This window comes from Marmota monax, unplaced genomic scaffold (assembly GCF_021218885.2).
Source record: "Marmota monax isolate L192 unplaced genomic scaffold, Marmota_monax_Labrador192_F-V1.1 WCK01_AAM20220418_F8-fsc00246, whole genome shotgun sequence".
In the NCBI taxonomy this organism is placed as follows: Eukaryota; Metazoa; Chordata; class Mammalia; order Rodentia; family Sciuridae; genus Marmota; species Marmota monax.
In genome coordinates this window covers 913752-931423 of record NW_026694838.1, presented here as the reverse complement: position 1 = coordinate 931423, position 17672 = coordinate 913752, and the positions used below count along the sequence as shown (strand labels likewise).

At 36.7% G+C, this 17672-nt stretch overlaps 1 protein-coding gene across 2 annotated transcripts in view; it reads left to right on the top strand.

The window, feature by feature from the left end:
* Gabrb2 (gamma-aminobutyric acid type A receptor subunit beta2) overlaps positions 1 to 17672 on the top strand; it is a 232899-nt gene that overhangs the window by 79022 nt on the left and 136205 nt on the right. For both annotated transcript variants that reach the window (XM_046426269.2, XM_046426267.2), the window contains exon 5: positions 2841 to 3061. In XM_046426269.2, the coding sequence (XP_046282225.1) occupies positions 2841 to 3061 (221 nt within the window). The remainder of the gene's footprint in view (positions 1 to 2840; positions 3062 to 17672) is intronic.

The following is a 17672-nucleotide window of genomic DNA, read 5'->3' as shown; positions in this document are numbered from 1 at the left end:
TGCTGCCCTCTACCATATGCTTTGTAAAGTTCACAGTTAGATGCTATTTTATTCCTTCCAGGATCAGGATTTATACTCGAAATTAGTTGGAGAAAGAGCATATATAGTAGGCTTACTCTAACTTGTTTAATGTTGAAAATCTTTTGTCTTTAGTTTTAATCATCTAAATCCCTTCCTGTTTTAGATAACATGGATTACAGATTCAAGAGCTTCTTCCCCTTTTGATAATGTCAGGATGTGTAATTTAAAAATAAATGAAATGGAAATTGATGTGACAGTTTGCAGAATCATCAGGGTCTGTCTGGGAGCATTTCTTAGCAGGCAGTAACTTGCTGACAAATAACAGGAGTTAGCATGTAACACAGGATCTCACAATATTACCATTTATTTAGCCCCAAAGAGAATATAATTTCATGTGTCCAAACACATCTCAGCTGATTGGTAAACTCTAGCATCTTCCAAACTAAATTCTCCTAAATCTCAACGGGATTTATTATCAAGAAGGTATAAATAGCTTTATCTTCCAATAAAAATAATAATCATATTTTCCATTTTATCTGCAAGAATTTGAAATCCCCGAATTTATCCTCTCCAAGTATTAATTGAATTTTTAATATATGTCCTCTTTTTAAGTTATTTGTAGTGTACACACATGAAAAAAAATACAACTGGCCTTTTTTTTCTGTTTTCTAGCTACATAATTTGAGAATCTTCAAGTTTATATATATATATATATATATATATATATATATACATATATATATATATATATATATATATATATATATATATATATATATATATAAAGCTTTTCTAGGACTGTGGACTAAAACAGCATGCTGCAGAAAAGAAGCTCACCGTGGGATATTTGATATGCTGTTAGAATGTTAATTTATCTTTTGTTAGAATAGAAGTTTGGTCATAAATTTAAAAGGTTGCACAGGGACTTATGAATTTCTTCCAAATATGTACATTTTTGAAACCACAGAAAACATCTTACTGTTTTCACAGGGACTGTAGTTTGCTTTAAAAAACCTATTCTATGTTTATACATATCATCTTATAAGTTATGTTTTCAAATGGTATAACTAAATTATGATTGTAAATCTCAACCAAGTGTGGGAAGTGAGGACTTCATGAAGATTAAAGCATCTTACACACAGAACTGTCCAATTATGGGCAGAAGTCCAACTGGTGTGCCTTATGGGACCCTCATTGATTCATTATTTGTGCCCTAGGCATTGTGTTGCACCTGGGATTTCCGAGATGATTAAAACATCATCCCAGTTTCTTTTTTCTTGAAACCCCCAAGTAGGGCATAGTGAATTGATTTTGAACTAGAATTGTAATTATCTTTTTTCAAATGAACATTTGGTCCTTCACTTAGTGGTTCAGATGAAGGGGAGAAAGCAATCACATTGTACCCATAGGCCTCTAGTGGATAAAAATCTTACAATAAATATGCAGGTGATTCATTCATAATGTATAGCTTTTGTAGTTTATAAATTTCACTTGAGTTGTACATTTAATTCCCTTTATAATTTCCTGATTAGGCCAGGCTTGAATTAAAAGCCCTGTTTATAGTTACTCTAAAAGAAATATAAAAGAAGTGATATAAATGTACACCCTAGAAAAAAAGTAGAGAAATAATAAAGTTGAAATTCCAGGGTCAGTGCTCCCTCTGTAGCATTTCATTTTCTGAAAAAAGAGGAGCCCCGCATGTTGATCCATAATCCATGGATTTAAATTCTCATGTTGTATTGACTGAGTTAATGTTGTTCAGTTAGCTAGGAAGTCAGCTAAGACTTGGTGAAAATGTCACCTCTGCTGGGAAACTCATATGGATTAGACTGATTAGGATTCTCTCTCTCTTTTTTTTTTTTAACTCTTGCAGTTGCTACAGTAATAAATTAATTACTTTCTAAATTATTCTTTTAAATTTGCATTCTGTACTGAAGTGTGAACTTCATGAGGCTGTTTCTCTTCACTGGTCCATTACCACTCTGTGCATCACTGGGCTCTAAACAGCAGGTCTCTGTTCTTTTCTTTACATATTCCAATTCCATGTTTCCTCAGGTCCTTTGCGGACTCTCCAGTGCTTGGGATATTCTGCTGAGAGCCAGTGAATTGGGCTCATTACCTGGTCTCAACATGCCAACTCTTTAAAGAGCTTTTTCTTTACAATCCCAGTGAAGTATCTCATGTTCTCCTTTCTTTGCATTGTATAATGGAGCATTATTTGACATTATTTTATCATTTTTCTATGCTTTATTTAAAACTTCCCTGAGAACATGCATTTAACCTTTTTTTAAAAAAAATAAAACAAAACACTTTTACCCCATTTCCTCCATGATGCCTGTCACATCATACTTACAAATAACACTTTTGTTGAATGAATGAATATATGAAACCTTAGGTCTGATATGCTCATTAATTCTTTTAGAAGACAAGAAAACAAGTACATGGCTATTTTTTAAAAAAATATGTTATGACCCACCTACAATAGTCCTGTATACTACACTTTAAGAAATGCAAATTAATTATCAAGTATTTATGTCTTAGTGTCTTTCCTCCTGGGAAATATATTATAAACTTCCTATGGATATATTCTCTTCCCTCCTCCTTTAAAGTGTGTGCGCACACACACACACAAAGTGCATGTATGGCACATAGTGGTTGTCTAGGAAGAATGCATTTAATAAAATATATTTGTGTACTTATCTAGGGGTAGTTTATGGTGTTTGGCCATATGTATTTTTTTCTCAGTAACAATGAGGTACTTGTCTATGCAACGAGTCTATTTTGGTAACAAATAAAAACTTTTCTTCTCATATCCACAGGATTATACCTTGACAATGTACTTTCAGCAAGCCTGGAGAGATAAGAGGCTGTCCTATAATGTAATACCTTTAAACTTGACTTTGGACAACAGAGTGGCAGATCAGCTCTGGGTGCCTGATACCTACTTCCTGAATGATAAGAAGTCATTTGTTCATGGAGTGACTGTCAAAAACCGCATGATCCGCCTGCATCCAGATGGCACAGTCCTTTATGGCCTCAGGTCTGTAGTATCCATTTTAATATTTAACTTTTCCTGAACAAAATAATTATTGATTTTTGTAACAGAAGAGTAATGTGCTGTTTTCTTTACTCTGCCTGCAATTTTGCTGATAAACAGTTAAACCTCCTATCCAGTAAATATCTGAGAGCTTAGGATAGCATGTTTACAAAGGGACTTAGCGCCAGCTAAGACTAAGTTTTTTTTTTTCTGAATTATCTTCCAAAATCAGTTGCTGATCCTAAAGCTGCTTTCTTTAAGGAATAGGGATAAACAATATCAAAATAAGAGATGCAAGGTTTCTTCAGAATGGAAAAAAAAAAAATCATGGATGCTGAATGATTGTGTTTGAATGTGGCAGATGCTCTGTTTTGTAAATTGCTCCTGAGCTGCCTGAACTGGGTCATGGTCCTCTGATGACAGGAAGGCTTAGTGTGCCCTCGCACACTCCAAGGAGCATTCTGACCCGAAAATAAACAAAGTATTTGTCTTATGCTTATTAGTAGGATATTCATACTCTTAAAGGTACCTCCCTGTCAGAAAAAGAATTGTGATGCTATGCTATGTGGATAAGGATCATTTTAAATTAGGCAATTTCTAATTTTAAATTTTATTTTATATTAAAAGGAATGTATGACTTCCCGGGGAAAATGAAGAAAATACACACATGCGCGCGCGCACGCACACACACACACACATATTTCTGAGAATAATACAAGGCAGAGAATTTCTTTTCATTATAGTTTACATCTACTCACCTGGCATTTGATTGCATTTGATCAACAATTGATACAGATCATAGTGTGGACATAGTGCAGTGGTGGAAATAAGTCACTGTTGCTAATAAAATAACATTCATCAAGGATGTATTATAGTGGAAGATATTACAAATTTTAACATTTTCAGTAACCTCTGATCTATTCTATTTTATGGAATGGTGATGATAGTACTAATAATAAATAATATTATCCATTGATTGAACACTATAGTTAAATGTTGAGCTAAGTGTTTCCCATGCATTTTCATACAGTAGTCTCCCCCTTATCTACAGTTTGACTTTCTTCCATTTCAACTGTGTGGTCTGAAAATATATAAAAAATTCCAGAAATAAACTACATGTTTAAATTTGCACTATTCTGAGTTACATGATAAAATCTTAGTTGCCATCTGGCTCTCTCTCACCTGGGATGTGAATCATCTTTTTGTTCCGTGTTTCCTTGCAGTATATGCTACCCAACTATTAGTCACTTAGTAACTGTCTTGGTAATCATATCCTATCAAAGTATTGCAGTGCTTGCATTCAAATAACCCTTATTTTTCTTAATATGGTCCTAAATTGCCAGTTCACATATGCCACTTTGGCAGTTCACATGTGCCAAAGAGAAGTTGTAAAATGCTCCCTTTAAGTGAAAAGGTGAATGTTTTTGAGTTACAAGGAATGAAAAAGCATCATACACTTAATTTGCTAAGATCCATAATAAGGAATGTATCTTTTAAGTGTAAAATTGTGAAGAAGGAAAAAGATTTCCAAGCTAGTTTCCTCTCCCACCTCAAAATGTAAAAGTTATAGCCACAGTAAGTGATAAGTGCTTAGTTAAGATGGAAAAAGCATTAAAATTGTGGGTGGAAGACACGTCAAGAAAATGTGTTCCCATTGACAATGGTATCTTCTGCTAAAAAGAACTGAGCCTAAGAAGACTTTGACCCAGGATCCCCAGAAACCATTGACACCAAACCATTTACTGCAAGAAAGGGATGGTCACACCAATTCAGAAATAGGTTTAAACTGAAAAAAAATATAAAATTTACTGGGAAGGCTGCATCTGCTGATGCAGAAGCTGCTGTCACATTTCTGGCAGAATTGAAGAAGCTGATTAAGGACAAAGGATCGCATCCAAAGTACATCTTCAAATTCAGTGAAACTGAGCTCTTTTGAACTAAGATATGCAATCGAACCCACATTCAAAGAAAAAAAAAGCAAAAACAAAGGAAATGAGGGCGTGAAGTATGGAATGGCAGGTTGTCAACTCTGGTACTGTGAGGCAATCGGGCATGTGAGAAAGTCAGGCATAGGATGCAGAGTAGAGAATACACATGCAGTTGAAACAAAAATGAGTTTTCTGCCCATGTTCTGGCAACATAATCAGAGAGAGTGGGCAACAGCCATCCTGTTTATGAAAAAGTTCTTCTAGTGCTTCATCTCAGAAGTGAGAAAATACTTGGAAGAGGGAAAGTTGGAATTTGAAGTCCTATTAATAGTAGACAGTGTCCCTGGCCATCTTGAAACTGCTTACTATGTAAATCAAAATGCCCACATTCTATGTTTACCTCCGAATACAATCTCATTGCTTTAGATCCTTGGCCAGAGCATTGTTCAGTTTGTCAAGGCCACTTATATCCACCTGGCATTTGATTGCATTAGATCAGCAGATGATATAGACCTTAATCTGGATATAATACAGCAATAGTAATAATTCACTATTGCTGATGAAATAATATCCATCAAAAATTCCAATGATGAGTTGAAACAAGACATTGTCAATATCCTTGGGAGTAACTTAAAGAGTGAGGTAATAAATTATGGTAAAGTCTTCCCAGGGAATGATGGAAAAGTTAAGAAAATCATTTCCAGGACAAGGCAAGTAGGTGGAGAAGGATTTGCCAACACACTTGGTGAAAAAGTGGAACAACATATGGAAGGCCATCAAGAAGTGTTAACAGATGAGGAATTTTAAGAACTCAATGAGTCTCCCATAGAGACAGAATAAGATGAAGAAGAAAAACCTGAAGCAGAACCAGCAGTGTGGGCATTCCTAAAATTTGCTGAAGGATTTCTAATTATGCAGACATGAAGGGACAAGACTATGGAATGTGATCCTCAGATGGAATGCAGCATTAAATTTACCCATGTGATCACTGAAGGATTACAACCCCTGCAGTAATATGTTGATGAGTTCAAGAGGAAGACCAGCAACTTCTGGTTATGATGTTCTTCCAAAATTTTTCTGCAATCAGCTACCAAAGATCACTAACCACTGACATTACCTCATCCTGACATCCACCCATCAATATTGTCATGGCTCTGCGATCCCAGATCACTCGCAGCAGATGATTCTCCTCCTGAAGCAGTGTCAGAAGGTCCGTGGTCACCTAATGCTGCATCACAATGCCCTTGCCAGTCACTTCTCTGCATCTCCTCGGGCTGGCTTTGCATCACCTCACATCATCTCATAAGAAGGTGAGTGCAATAAGAAAATTTTTCCATTCGCCTAAACTCAAGTACTGTGTGGTTATAATTGTTCTATTTTATTATTAAGTACTGTTATTAATCTATTACTATGCTTTGCTCTATAAATAAAACTGTACCATGGGTGTTTATGCATAGGAAAAAGCATAGTATACATAGGGTTTGGTACCCCCACTCTATGGTGTCAGGCATCCACTGGAGATCTTGGAAAACATTCCTCCCAAGGATAAGGGGGAGCTACTGTATTAATCCTTATAATAGCCCCACATATTAGGAACTGTTATGAGTTTACATTCAAATGAACAAACAGAAGATGATGAGCCTTGCCCAAGAACACACACACACAATAAAAATCATTGGAGATGTTATTTGAACTCTGTTCCAGTTTCAAAACCAGAGCCCAATGCTACACAGGGATACCTCTACTTGAATATTTTTCTTACCTGTTTTATCTCATTTTTATTTTCTGCTTGACTCATGTGTGATCATAGACCCTGAGATTCAGATTCTGTTTATCATGGTTGTAGAGGGAATGGCATTTAGCTGTCAAGGGAGGGAGAAAAAAAAAAAAAAAAAAACAACAAAGGAAGGACATAGAGGGAGCCCTGGAGGCAAAATAATGGATTAGACACCCACACTGCTCACGTACTTGCTTCTTTAGGAAGGAAGAAAAACAGAGAGAAAATACACTGAACATTGTCTGAAAAAATTCTACCACAGTGGTGACTTTAAAAATCACAATGGAAATAATTGTGTTCAGCAGATACATTTTGCTAAACATATATCTTGAAGTCAACCACGTAACACAGCCAATCACAAAGACCTTAATGAATGAGTGGCCATGTAGACCATGGAAAACATGGAAAGGTTGTAGCTCCCACTTCTTAAAAGTTAAGCATAGAGAGAAGTAGGGATCTGGAAGAAGGCAGAGGAGAGACAGAAATAATAAGTTGGCCATTGGGCAGGGAGGACTGCTAATGGCAAGCAGTGGCCACGCAGCGGACTCAGTGATGGACATACTTTTCCCATCAAATCATCTCATCTTTAAAGAATTCATGCAGAAATCATCCCGAGCTCTTACTCTTTCCCTGCAATACTCACCTTTAGGATAGAGATCTGTTGTATTTTGTTTTTAAATCCAGTACTGATACTGGCTGCGGGCGCACATACCTGTATTCCGAGAGGCTTGGGAGCCTCAGGCAGGAGGATCATGAGTTCAAAGCCAGCCTCAGCAACTTAGTGAGGCACTAAGCAACTCAGTGAGAAACTGTCTCTAAATAAAATAAAATATTTAAAAAGGACTGTTGGAGGGACTGGGGTTGTGGCTTAGCTGTAGAGCGCTCACCTAGTGCAACTGAGTTCGATCCTTAGCACCACATAAAAATAAATAAATTTTAAAAGCAAAGTTATTGTGTCCAACTACAACAAAGAATAAATAAATAAATATATTTTTTTTTAAAAAAAGGGAGCGGCAGGGGATGTGGCTCAGTGATTAAGTGCGCCTGGACTCAATCCCCAATATCAATAATAATAATAATAATAATGACAACAAAAACAATATGAATAACAAATCCAGTACTGACAAAGCACCTACATGTAAATAGCAACTCAGTGAATATTGGGAATGAATTTGTGAATGCATACATATGTAGTTGAGTGTACAGGAAAATCGGCAATCAGAATATCTTCGGAATTGAGAGAGACGAGGAATACCAGAACAGATGATGAATTGACTTCTTTGCATTGTCACTAGTCATACCAAAAAAAAAAAAAAGTGACTACTCCATTATTCATTTGTACCATTAAGACCCAATGGATACCATTTCTGTGCTTTGAACATTTGATGGTAGGAAATCGTCATTCTCCCATCCCCACTTCCCAAAAAGGGCTGCTAGATCAAACATGCAGATTCATGAAAGCATTTGACATGCACAGAGCAGCCTCACAAATTGTGATTGTTTTCTCAATTGTATTGTTAATTCAGAAAATTAATTTTTAAAACATTTATGAATGTACCATTCATTTTTTTATGGATAAATAGTAGAACATTTTATTTCAACTAAAATGTCCACTGACAGGATTGATTCACAGATGCTCAGATCCTCCTCCTGCTCATCCACCCTCAATTTTGTCATTTTTTTTAATTGCTGGCAGTCTAACAGGAAATTTAGCTTGTGTCAGTATTCAATAATGGCTGTATTGAAACAACACTTAAAATATCAGTATTAGAGGGTAGTCCTCAATGAAGGATTTAACATATACTCATCACTCTGTGAGAACTATGCATGCATTATCTCATTTAATGTTAACTTTAGGTCTACAAAGTACATAGTTTCTCCATATTACATGAAGAAATGATGTCATGTATAAGATTACACTGCCACTGTGCTTGGGGTCATAGTCATCTGAATGCTGAATGCAGAGGTATTACTCTTCATCGCTCTGTCCTATTCTTCACATGATGGTAAGATGGAAATAAATAGTAGGAATCACCTGAACGTACCTGGCAGAAAATTAAAAAGAGGTTAAGAAAAGCTTGGTGGAAATAGTTTTCATTGGCTCTGTAGATACAGACTTTATTCTTGATTGATCAGATAAGGTCCAAAATAACAAGTGCATTTTTACATCTTGAGTTCAAGTGTTTAGTCTTCAGTTCAAGTTTACTAAAAGATGATTCAGGGTGTGTAGATTCCTAGGGCACTGGTAAGACCATTGTGAAGAACTTGGTGTTGGTGGGTTCATCAGCCTGTCTAAAGCAAACTGCAAGGCAGTCATCCAGACCTGGACAGGGAGGTTGAGATAGGTAGAGCTTTAAATACCAAGACGGTGAACAAGGAATAACAAGGCCTTTGAGCTGAATGCCAGGTGAGTTCAAGGCATAAGCTAAGAGTATAAACTCTCCACACCTTGAGACCTGGGAAGGCTGGAAGGAGGAGGGACAGACACTCATTCACAGGATTTGAGTGAGCTTCTTTCATAGGTTTTTCTTTGGTGAAATGTTCAGGCATTAAAACACAGTAAGGAGAGAGAAAGCCATATGGCAAAATGTAATGCTTGTTGAATTCAGCGATGGCTATGTAGGTGTTCATTGTGTCATTCTTTCTACTTGTCTGTCTGTTTGAAAATGTTCATAACAAAATTTGGAAAAGGAGACAGTTATGCTTCAGATGTCAATAGTCCTTTAGTTCTGTTATCTAGGAAACATGACTCATAATTTAAGAGATCTGTAGTCAAGTAATGTTCCTTCTGACCTTTTGGAGGTGGAGAATCATCTGAGAACAGGAGGAGCTGTATTTACAGAAAGGCCATCTCATTTCAGTGTATGTGCGGCTCAGTGGGTGGCATCCATGACCACAGATGGCCAGGCTAAGCTACCATCCAAACAGCAAGGTCAAAGCTCTCCAGCTAATACTTGGCTAACTTCCTTGTGAAATTCTCCCACAAGAGCATGCCCATTGCTTCTGACTGCATCCAGCAAGAGTGCCAAGTCACTCATGGTGATGCATTGTATTTGGTCAGCATGAGTTTTGAGCATAGCACACTAACTTCTCTGCAACAAGCCCTCATCAAGGTACCACGGCTGTTGGAAGTTCAAACTGTGAGGACTGAGACTTAGAAATAGGAAAAATATATTAGATCTTCCTGTGATAGGCTATTTTCTGATCCTAATTAGATCTCTGTCCGTTTCCCCTTCTCCCAAAGCTTAGATGTGCAGCGTCCTCTCCGTTTTCCCACTGTTCATCAGGTTGATAATAATTTCAGACTCAGGGAACAGAGTCCTAATACTGCAGGGCTGGATAAGTGGACACAACTGTGAACATCAACCAGTTTCTGAACCAAGTGCTGTTTAATAGAGCTTGGGCTTTAATTCCGTCTTTGGTCTCTCACTTCTTGCTGAACCTTGATTTGATTCTCCAGGGGCAAATTTGGTGATATAAATTTTGTTATAACTCGTCATTTTTGTATCAAGGATCCATGAATGTAAAAGAATGCACCAACATCAGACCAGAAAATGAAATGCTTTATGGAGTAGCACACTAACAGGTGGATAGTGAGTGTTTAATGTTACTTGATATTACTGAATCAGTGAATGTAGAGATGGGTAGAAAATTTTAGTTTTACCTGTTATTTTTTCATTATTTTGTGAAGGAAGACAGGATGTCCTTTGTCTATAACCAGGAGAATGGCATCGAGCAATGCATTGAAGACAAAGCCAGGTCTGCCTGCCTCGTCTAGAATGAGAAGGAGCTAGTGAAGAGAACTTGAAGGACTGTCAGATGAGTTGAAGACACAAATGTACTGGAGCCAGTGATCTCCAGCCATTGCGTGTGGCTGCTTGAGCTCAGCAGTAAGCAATAGGTTCCTGGTTTAAGACCTGAGCAACTGTGACAGTCTTTAAAAGCTGTCCTGTGGCCCATTTGAAGCACGTGGTCAGTAACTTTCATTTACTCAAGCACTGCATGATTCTTCTTAAACCAAACTTTTCCTTTCCTTCTCTTCATGTCTTATCACTCCTCCATTTTTCTCAACTTTATTTAAAGAGCTATGGTAAAAAGTTATGAACAATGTTTTTTCCTCCCTATCAGAAAATTGTAGTTTGTGGCTGAAAAATAGTGAAATCTTTGAATATAATCTCACCATCTTATTCCTTTCTGGCTGTTGTAGCAAAATGCCATAAAAGGGCGCCTTATAACTTCAGAAAAGTCACAGTTATGGAGTCTGTAAGTGCAGAAAGAAGGTAAGGTAGCATCTGAGGTTATGTTTAAGGAGGCCATGTTCCTGGCTCCTGAGGACACCCTCTCTTGTGTCCTCACCTAGGGAGAGGAAGGCAGCTGTGTCCTCACCCAGTGGAGACACTTTTGTAAGGGACTTGATGGCATTGATGATAGCGGTGCCCTCAGGGTCTAACCACCTCCAGAGGCCTCACCTCCTCATACCCTCACTTTCTGATTAGGGTCAACTCATGAATCAGAAAGAAATGAATATTCAGACCATAAATAAACACATACCCTTCCTAGCTGCAGCTAAAGCCCAATGACTCCACTTTGATAATAAAATAAAATACTCTTATATTTTACTATACTCTAGAGATTTTAATCAAGAGGTATGGCCAGGTTTAAGAAGAATGTTTTTGTGGCAGTAACCAAGCTGCAGAACTGTAAATGAAAGACTTTTCAATTGAGTAGGCAGAAGAATTCATAGCTAATCATATACCAGATAGTTGGAAGATATTGAAGTGCCTTCTATTCCAAAATAATATTGTCCCAATCAGGTAAAAAATAACAGAAAATACAGAATTTTTAAAAATATTTTTAGTTGTAGATGGACACAATACCTCTATTTATTTATTTATTTATTTTTATGTGGTGCTGAGGATCAAGCCCAGTGCCTCACGTACGCTAGGCAAGAGCTCTACCACTGAGTCACAACTCCACCCCCAAAATACAGAATTTTTATCCATAAACCTGGCTAAAGTATAGCAGGTAGAAACCAGTTTAATATAGTGTTGACTATTATAAAGAACGTTATATGTGTGTACTTCAGATTGTTATTTATTTATAATATACATATGTTAAAAGTAAATATATCATATATAAGATTTCAAAACTAATGAATAATTATATTATTCAGGGAATTAGAGACCAATACACTAGTCTGAAAATTAGTAATTCATCTAATTATTTACTTAAATGATTTCTAAATGTTTATTCTACCTCCTAAAACCTATAACTATGTGATTTTGCTAATGCAAGGCAAATATCTTTTTAGAACTTCCATTTAATTATGCACATAGCAGTATTTAACATTTTTTAGTACTCTGGCCATGGCATTTATCTCCTTGAAAAATTTTTAGTTCATTAAAAATAAAAACAATATAATTACATTCATTTATATAAAAGAGCAGTCAACCTGAATTATCAATAAGTAACATCCTTTTGTAAACACAATAGTGGATATTTTAATAAAAACAGAATCTACAACCAAATTGGACATTATTATTTATGACAAGTAATTAACTTTTCATCATAAATATTTGTCACATTAAAAACTTTTCAAAAATAAAACACAAAGAAAACACTCATCCAATTATGAAATGACATTTATTTCTCCTCGAAAATTTAGAAAATATGATTAAATTATGAAAAAAAATGTCCCCTAATTCTGCCACTCAGAGGTAACTGTTACTTGTTCCTTTTCTATACACTTTCATATAGTTTTCTTCTAAAAAAGCATGTATGTGATTTTTTAAACAAAAATGAATCCTCTACCAGGCGCATTGGTGCATGCCTGTAATTCCAGCAGTTCAAGAGGCTGAGATAGGAGGAGTGCGATTTCAAATCCAGCTTCAGCAACAGAGAGACACTAAGCAACTCAGTAAGACCCTGTCTCTAATAATAAAATACAAAATTGGACTGGGGATGTGGCTCAGTGGTTGAGTGCCCCTGAGTTCAATCCCTGGTACCCACCCCCATCCATAAAAACCCCAAACAAAAACAAAAAAAGAATACTCTTCATACCATTTTGTGTTCTGATTTTTTAAAACAGTTTATGATATATATGGTTGCCTTGTCAATAAAACCCTCCTCAATTTCATTCTTTAACCATTATAGGACATACTTAGGTTAAATTACTTCATCCAATATAGGATGTGGTTTATGGTTTTCATGTAGGGTGAAATGTGCTTGTGGTCTTTGCTGTAAAATGTAGGACTATTACTTAACATGCACTTAATGTTTTAATGAGAGGTAAAGCTATTTGCAGCACAGTTTTTCATCTTACAGTTGTGCGGTTGCAATTTGTTAAAAATGCTCTGGAGCTGCACTGTTGCTGACTTCACTAGGACAGTTCTGGAAGGAATGGTTTTCTTGCTCTCTATCATAGCTGACCCCTATGAAAATAGCCATTTGTTTTTATGTGAGGAGGAGAGAGGCCTTGACTTCACATGCATGCCTCCCGTAGATAACACTGGATCAGAAACTTGTCACTTCTAATTAAAGTTTCACATTCTTAAAGAAAGATCCAGCAGGAAGCAGAAGGCAATTCAGCCACCTCCTGCTACGTCTGTTCTGTCATTGGGAAAATGGCAAAGGATAATGTCAGCCAGTAATGGACTTAGACAAGCAGGGTTTTATTATATTTCATCCTTTCTCTTCTCCAAAAGTTTTACCACAGGGATAACTAAGTAGCCACCCCATGCTGAAATGCAGTCTATTAAGCATTAATATATCAATTTTTAACTTGGAGTTCCTAATTGGCTTAATTCATTTTCATAGATCTGTTCAGTGCATATATTTTGTCAGGCAGAACAAAAGCGATTTTATTAAGAATATAATTTCCTTCTGGCCAGAGTGTGACAAACAACTCTCTTCAGTTTTCCCAGCCTTCAAACAGAAGAAAAACAAAAGAAAACAAAACAAAATCTCTCTGCCTGCCCCTGTGTGGGAAAAGACTCATAAAATGGAGTGTCACAGAATACATTCTTGTTTCAAAAAGATGTTGTTCATTTTTAAAACACCTTTCTTTCCCATATTTTTTCCATAAGATAGAATTATTTAAATTAAAAATAAAGGTATTTGGAGGTTATTTCTAGCATCTTCAAGTTCATCTTCTAGTTTAAAGGGAGATTTGGAGAGGATAGCAATTGTACCTCCATATATAGAGATACCAGTAGAGCAGAGCTGAATCTCAAACTTCCAACTTCCAAACCAGGGTTTGTTCTTGTTTTTCTTGCTTCTGCAGCTGCTGCTGCCTGTGATGTTACTGTGTTACTCAGAGTTGTTATTGTCTGGCTGACATCAGTAGCAAATAGTACAAATCCGAATCAACAGTACTAGGATCAGAAGCACACCAATCCTCAGACCTTGGAAACAGAGACAGTATGTACCTATGATTCTAGGAAATAACCTCGGGCTTTTTTTGGTTCAACATTTAGCTGGATATTTATTTTAAAACACTTAAAAGAGGAAAAGCAAATCTGGCCACCTTCCTTCTTCCTAAATATTACAGACTCATGCTCAGTGAGTATCCTTTCCTATCATCTAGATGGGTCCCTCATTGTCCTTATGTCCTTTGACTTCAGAAGAAAGTTTGCTTTGACTGTGTTTTTGTCACAAAGGTGACCCCCCCTGCAGAGCTGAAGTGGCCCTGGGAGTCCATTGGCACCAGTTCTTGCGATTTTGTGGGAAGAATGTTAGACAAATCTCACAGAATAACAAGCGGAAGTTTATTAGATAGAGTGAGAGTAGAGACTTTCAGGACAGACATTGTGTGGGCCACCTTGTGGGGGAGGAGGACATGGTTCTTACAGAGTCAGGGTTTTTAAGAATTTTGGGTCCCTTGTTCTCACCTTAGTTGCTTATCTTCCCAAGTGGTTACTACCCTATTGTTTAGCCCTCAGCAACTTTTTTGTTAAGATTGTATTGACCTAGTCCCAAGGGTAGAGACTGCCTGGTCCAGAGGGATGGGTGTGAGGTGGTCTTGAGATGCTAATTCCCTTAAGGAGTGATAATTAACTATGACAGGAGAGGTTTGGCACACTATTCCCATTTCCCAGGTGCTTGTCTGGTTTGATAAAGTTTTCTGTTACCCCCAGTCCTGTAACCTATGGGTTCTCTTTGATGTATATGTCTGATGTCCTCTCTATGGGTTACCACCCTTCTTTATCCTTTCTCCTCCTATTTGTTCATGGTTAAAGAAATACTTAGCATTTGCAGTGTTGAAAGTTGGCACCAAGCCCAAAAGTGTAAAGGGTACCTCTGAAGGACAAAGGAATAATCAGAGACTCCAGGGATTTTCAAGCAGGTAGGACGTACTCCTAAGAAAGACATGACCCTCATGGTTATACAAAATACATGTATGATGATGTGAGAAAAAAAAAGGATAGGGTCACCTTAGATTGGGTAGAGAGAAGTGATGGGAGGGGAGGGGAGAGGAAGGGGGGGAAGGAAAGGACAGTAGAATAAAATAGACATCATTATTGCTGTGTGTATATAAGTGACTGCATGACCAATGTGATTCTGCAACCTGTACACTCAGAAAAATGAGAAATTATATCCCATCTGATTCAAATGTATGATATGTCTAGGTCGTTGTACTGTCATGTGTAACTAATTAAAACAAAAAAAATTAAAAAAATAAAAAATAAATGACAATTGCATTATTTTAACAACAACAAAAAAAGAAAGACATGCATCTCCTATTGCAGGCTGAAGAATGAATATTGTATTGTCATTGAAGTGGCAAAAAGGAGAAGCATCGAAATCCATGGAGGATATGTTGTTCGTAGGCTGTAGAAATGTCTATGAATGTATAGCATTGCTACACATGGCAGTTTCGGCGGTAGAATATGCATATTCCTGATATCATTACATGTGGACCCTCTGAGTCACCAGAATTCTGCAAACATGAGAAGAACCTAGTTATTCATTTTATTTTGTTTTATTATTATAAGCAAAGTGTTTCCTAGTAGATGTTTAAAATTTTGCTATTATGAATAATAGCAAATAATGCCTTCATTGTATAATTGAGGAAACTGAGGTTTTGGGCAGTAAGTAATTTGTTAATGAGTTTCAGGGCTCAAGTTACCTCAAAGTCCATTTTCTCAGTCACTTCTCCAGACTATGCAAGAATTTAGTCTCTGTCCAGGTAGATGCAAAATCTTCTATGGAAAATGTAGATGTAAGGAAAAGAATGGAGAGCTTAAATTTCTAAGACTCCTGAAAGGAACTTTGAACAGCCATTCATTTGATATCTAGATAGAAATCATAGTTATCATGAAGAAGTTGATGAATCTGGCTCTCTTGGCTTTAATCAAGACTCCACAGTAGGGATCAGTGCTATTTCCAGTTAACCTGTAGCTGTTCCCATAGAATATGATATTTTTTCATTAGGTGTAACATAATATGATCACCTCTTTCATGTTTTTTTTTTTTTTTCTTGAAGGAGTTTATCTTATTATGCAACTGCTTAAAAATCCTTAAACACTGAAGGTCATTTTTGTTTCACTTTGAACTCCCAAGTTCAAGTAAAATAGTGCTACATGCACTACTGTTTGTAATTTGGGGCATGGGGATTTGGGAATTTTATTCTATTTTAGAATCACACAGCCATATTGTAGAGTTTTAACAGAGCTCTGGACTAGAGAAAAATGATCATTATTATCAGATTAGGTCAGTCCTCAATTTAATTAGAAACAGGTGCAACATTTTTCATTGGAGGTGCAGAGGCCACAATGGAGTGAGCAGTTTCTTAGAGTGGCCTCTAAAGCTCCCAGAGACTTTGAAGGCCACTGCAAGTCACTCTGCACAGGTTTTTCTGTTGAATTAAGGAATCGCAATTCATGTAATCCAAGAAAAACTTATTCAAATAACCTGTAAACTTTCATTTCAAGCTTGTGCAGACATTCTCCCTTTGAGACTCTTGATGCTGACTTTAGCATCAGTACTTGTCCTGGAGGGGAAGCTGTAAATGTGGAGCTATTATTTGTGGCTGAAAGGTATCTTCGTCTTCCACCCTATTGAGGGAAGATCACAAAGTACAATGAAGCAAACCTATATTTATTTTCTGGAGCAATTAATGATAATTGTTTCAGCTTTATTCCTCATGGGGAGGGGGGAAAAGAAGATAAACAATTATCCAATCTATGTAAATTACCTCCAAAGTTTTAAGTGTTTTTTGGTGAAAGTTTGAGTTACTTGCTTTGCTAAGCCAATAGAAGAGGAAGATTTCTCACCTCTCCCTACCTCTTTATTTTGGAGATCACAGATAAGCAAGCCTTCTTTTTGGTAACCAAATCAGTGTAATAGGTTAATGACTTCAATCATATTCACTGTATTATGAAATGCTCAGGCTATCTTACTTCTCAGAAGTAGCTCATTATCTGCACTCTGTGGACAAAATAAAAGGCAACACAATGCTAAATGGCTATAAATCCTTGGAGGAAGATGCTAATTCCATGTTGGATTGTTCTCACTAGGCATAATGGAGAAAATAATTAGGACTTTATATTTTAGCAGCTGTAATAGGCTGACAACTAAGGGAAACTACTGAAATGACCAGAATAAAGAACAAAGATCCTTCTGGCATCAACACACTGGAAAGCATCTGTGCATTTTACATCATTGCATAATGAGGCCAAAGAACACAAAGCCAGTGGAGTAGCAGAATTTCAGTGCTGGAAGAACTTGGACTTGGGATCTGACTTCTTTGTTTCATGGCCTGTCTGTATCAAAACTTAGCTGTGCTCCAACTTTCTGAGCTTCAGCTCCCTTATCAGTAAAATAGGGCTTACACAGTGCCTATGTTGTAATAGTATTAGGAAATTAAGTGAACAAATGATTGTTTGTTAGGAAAGTGCTTGGCACATAC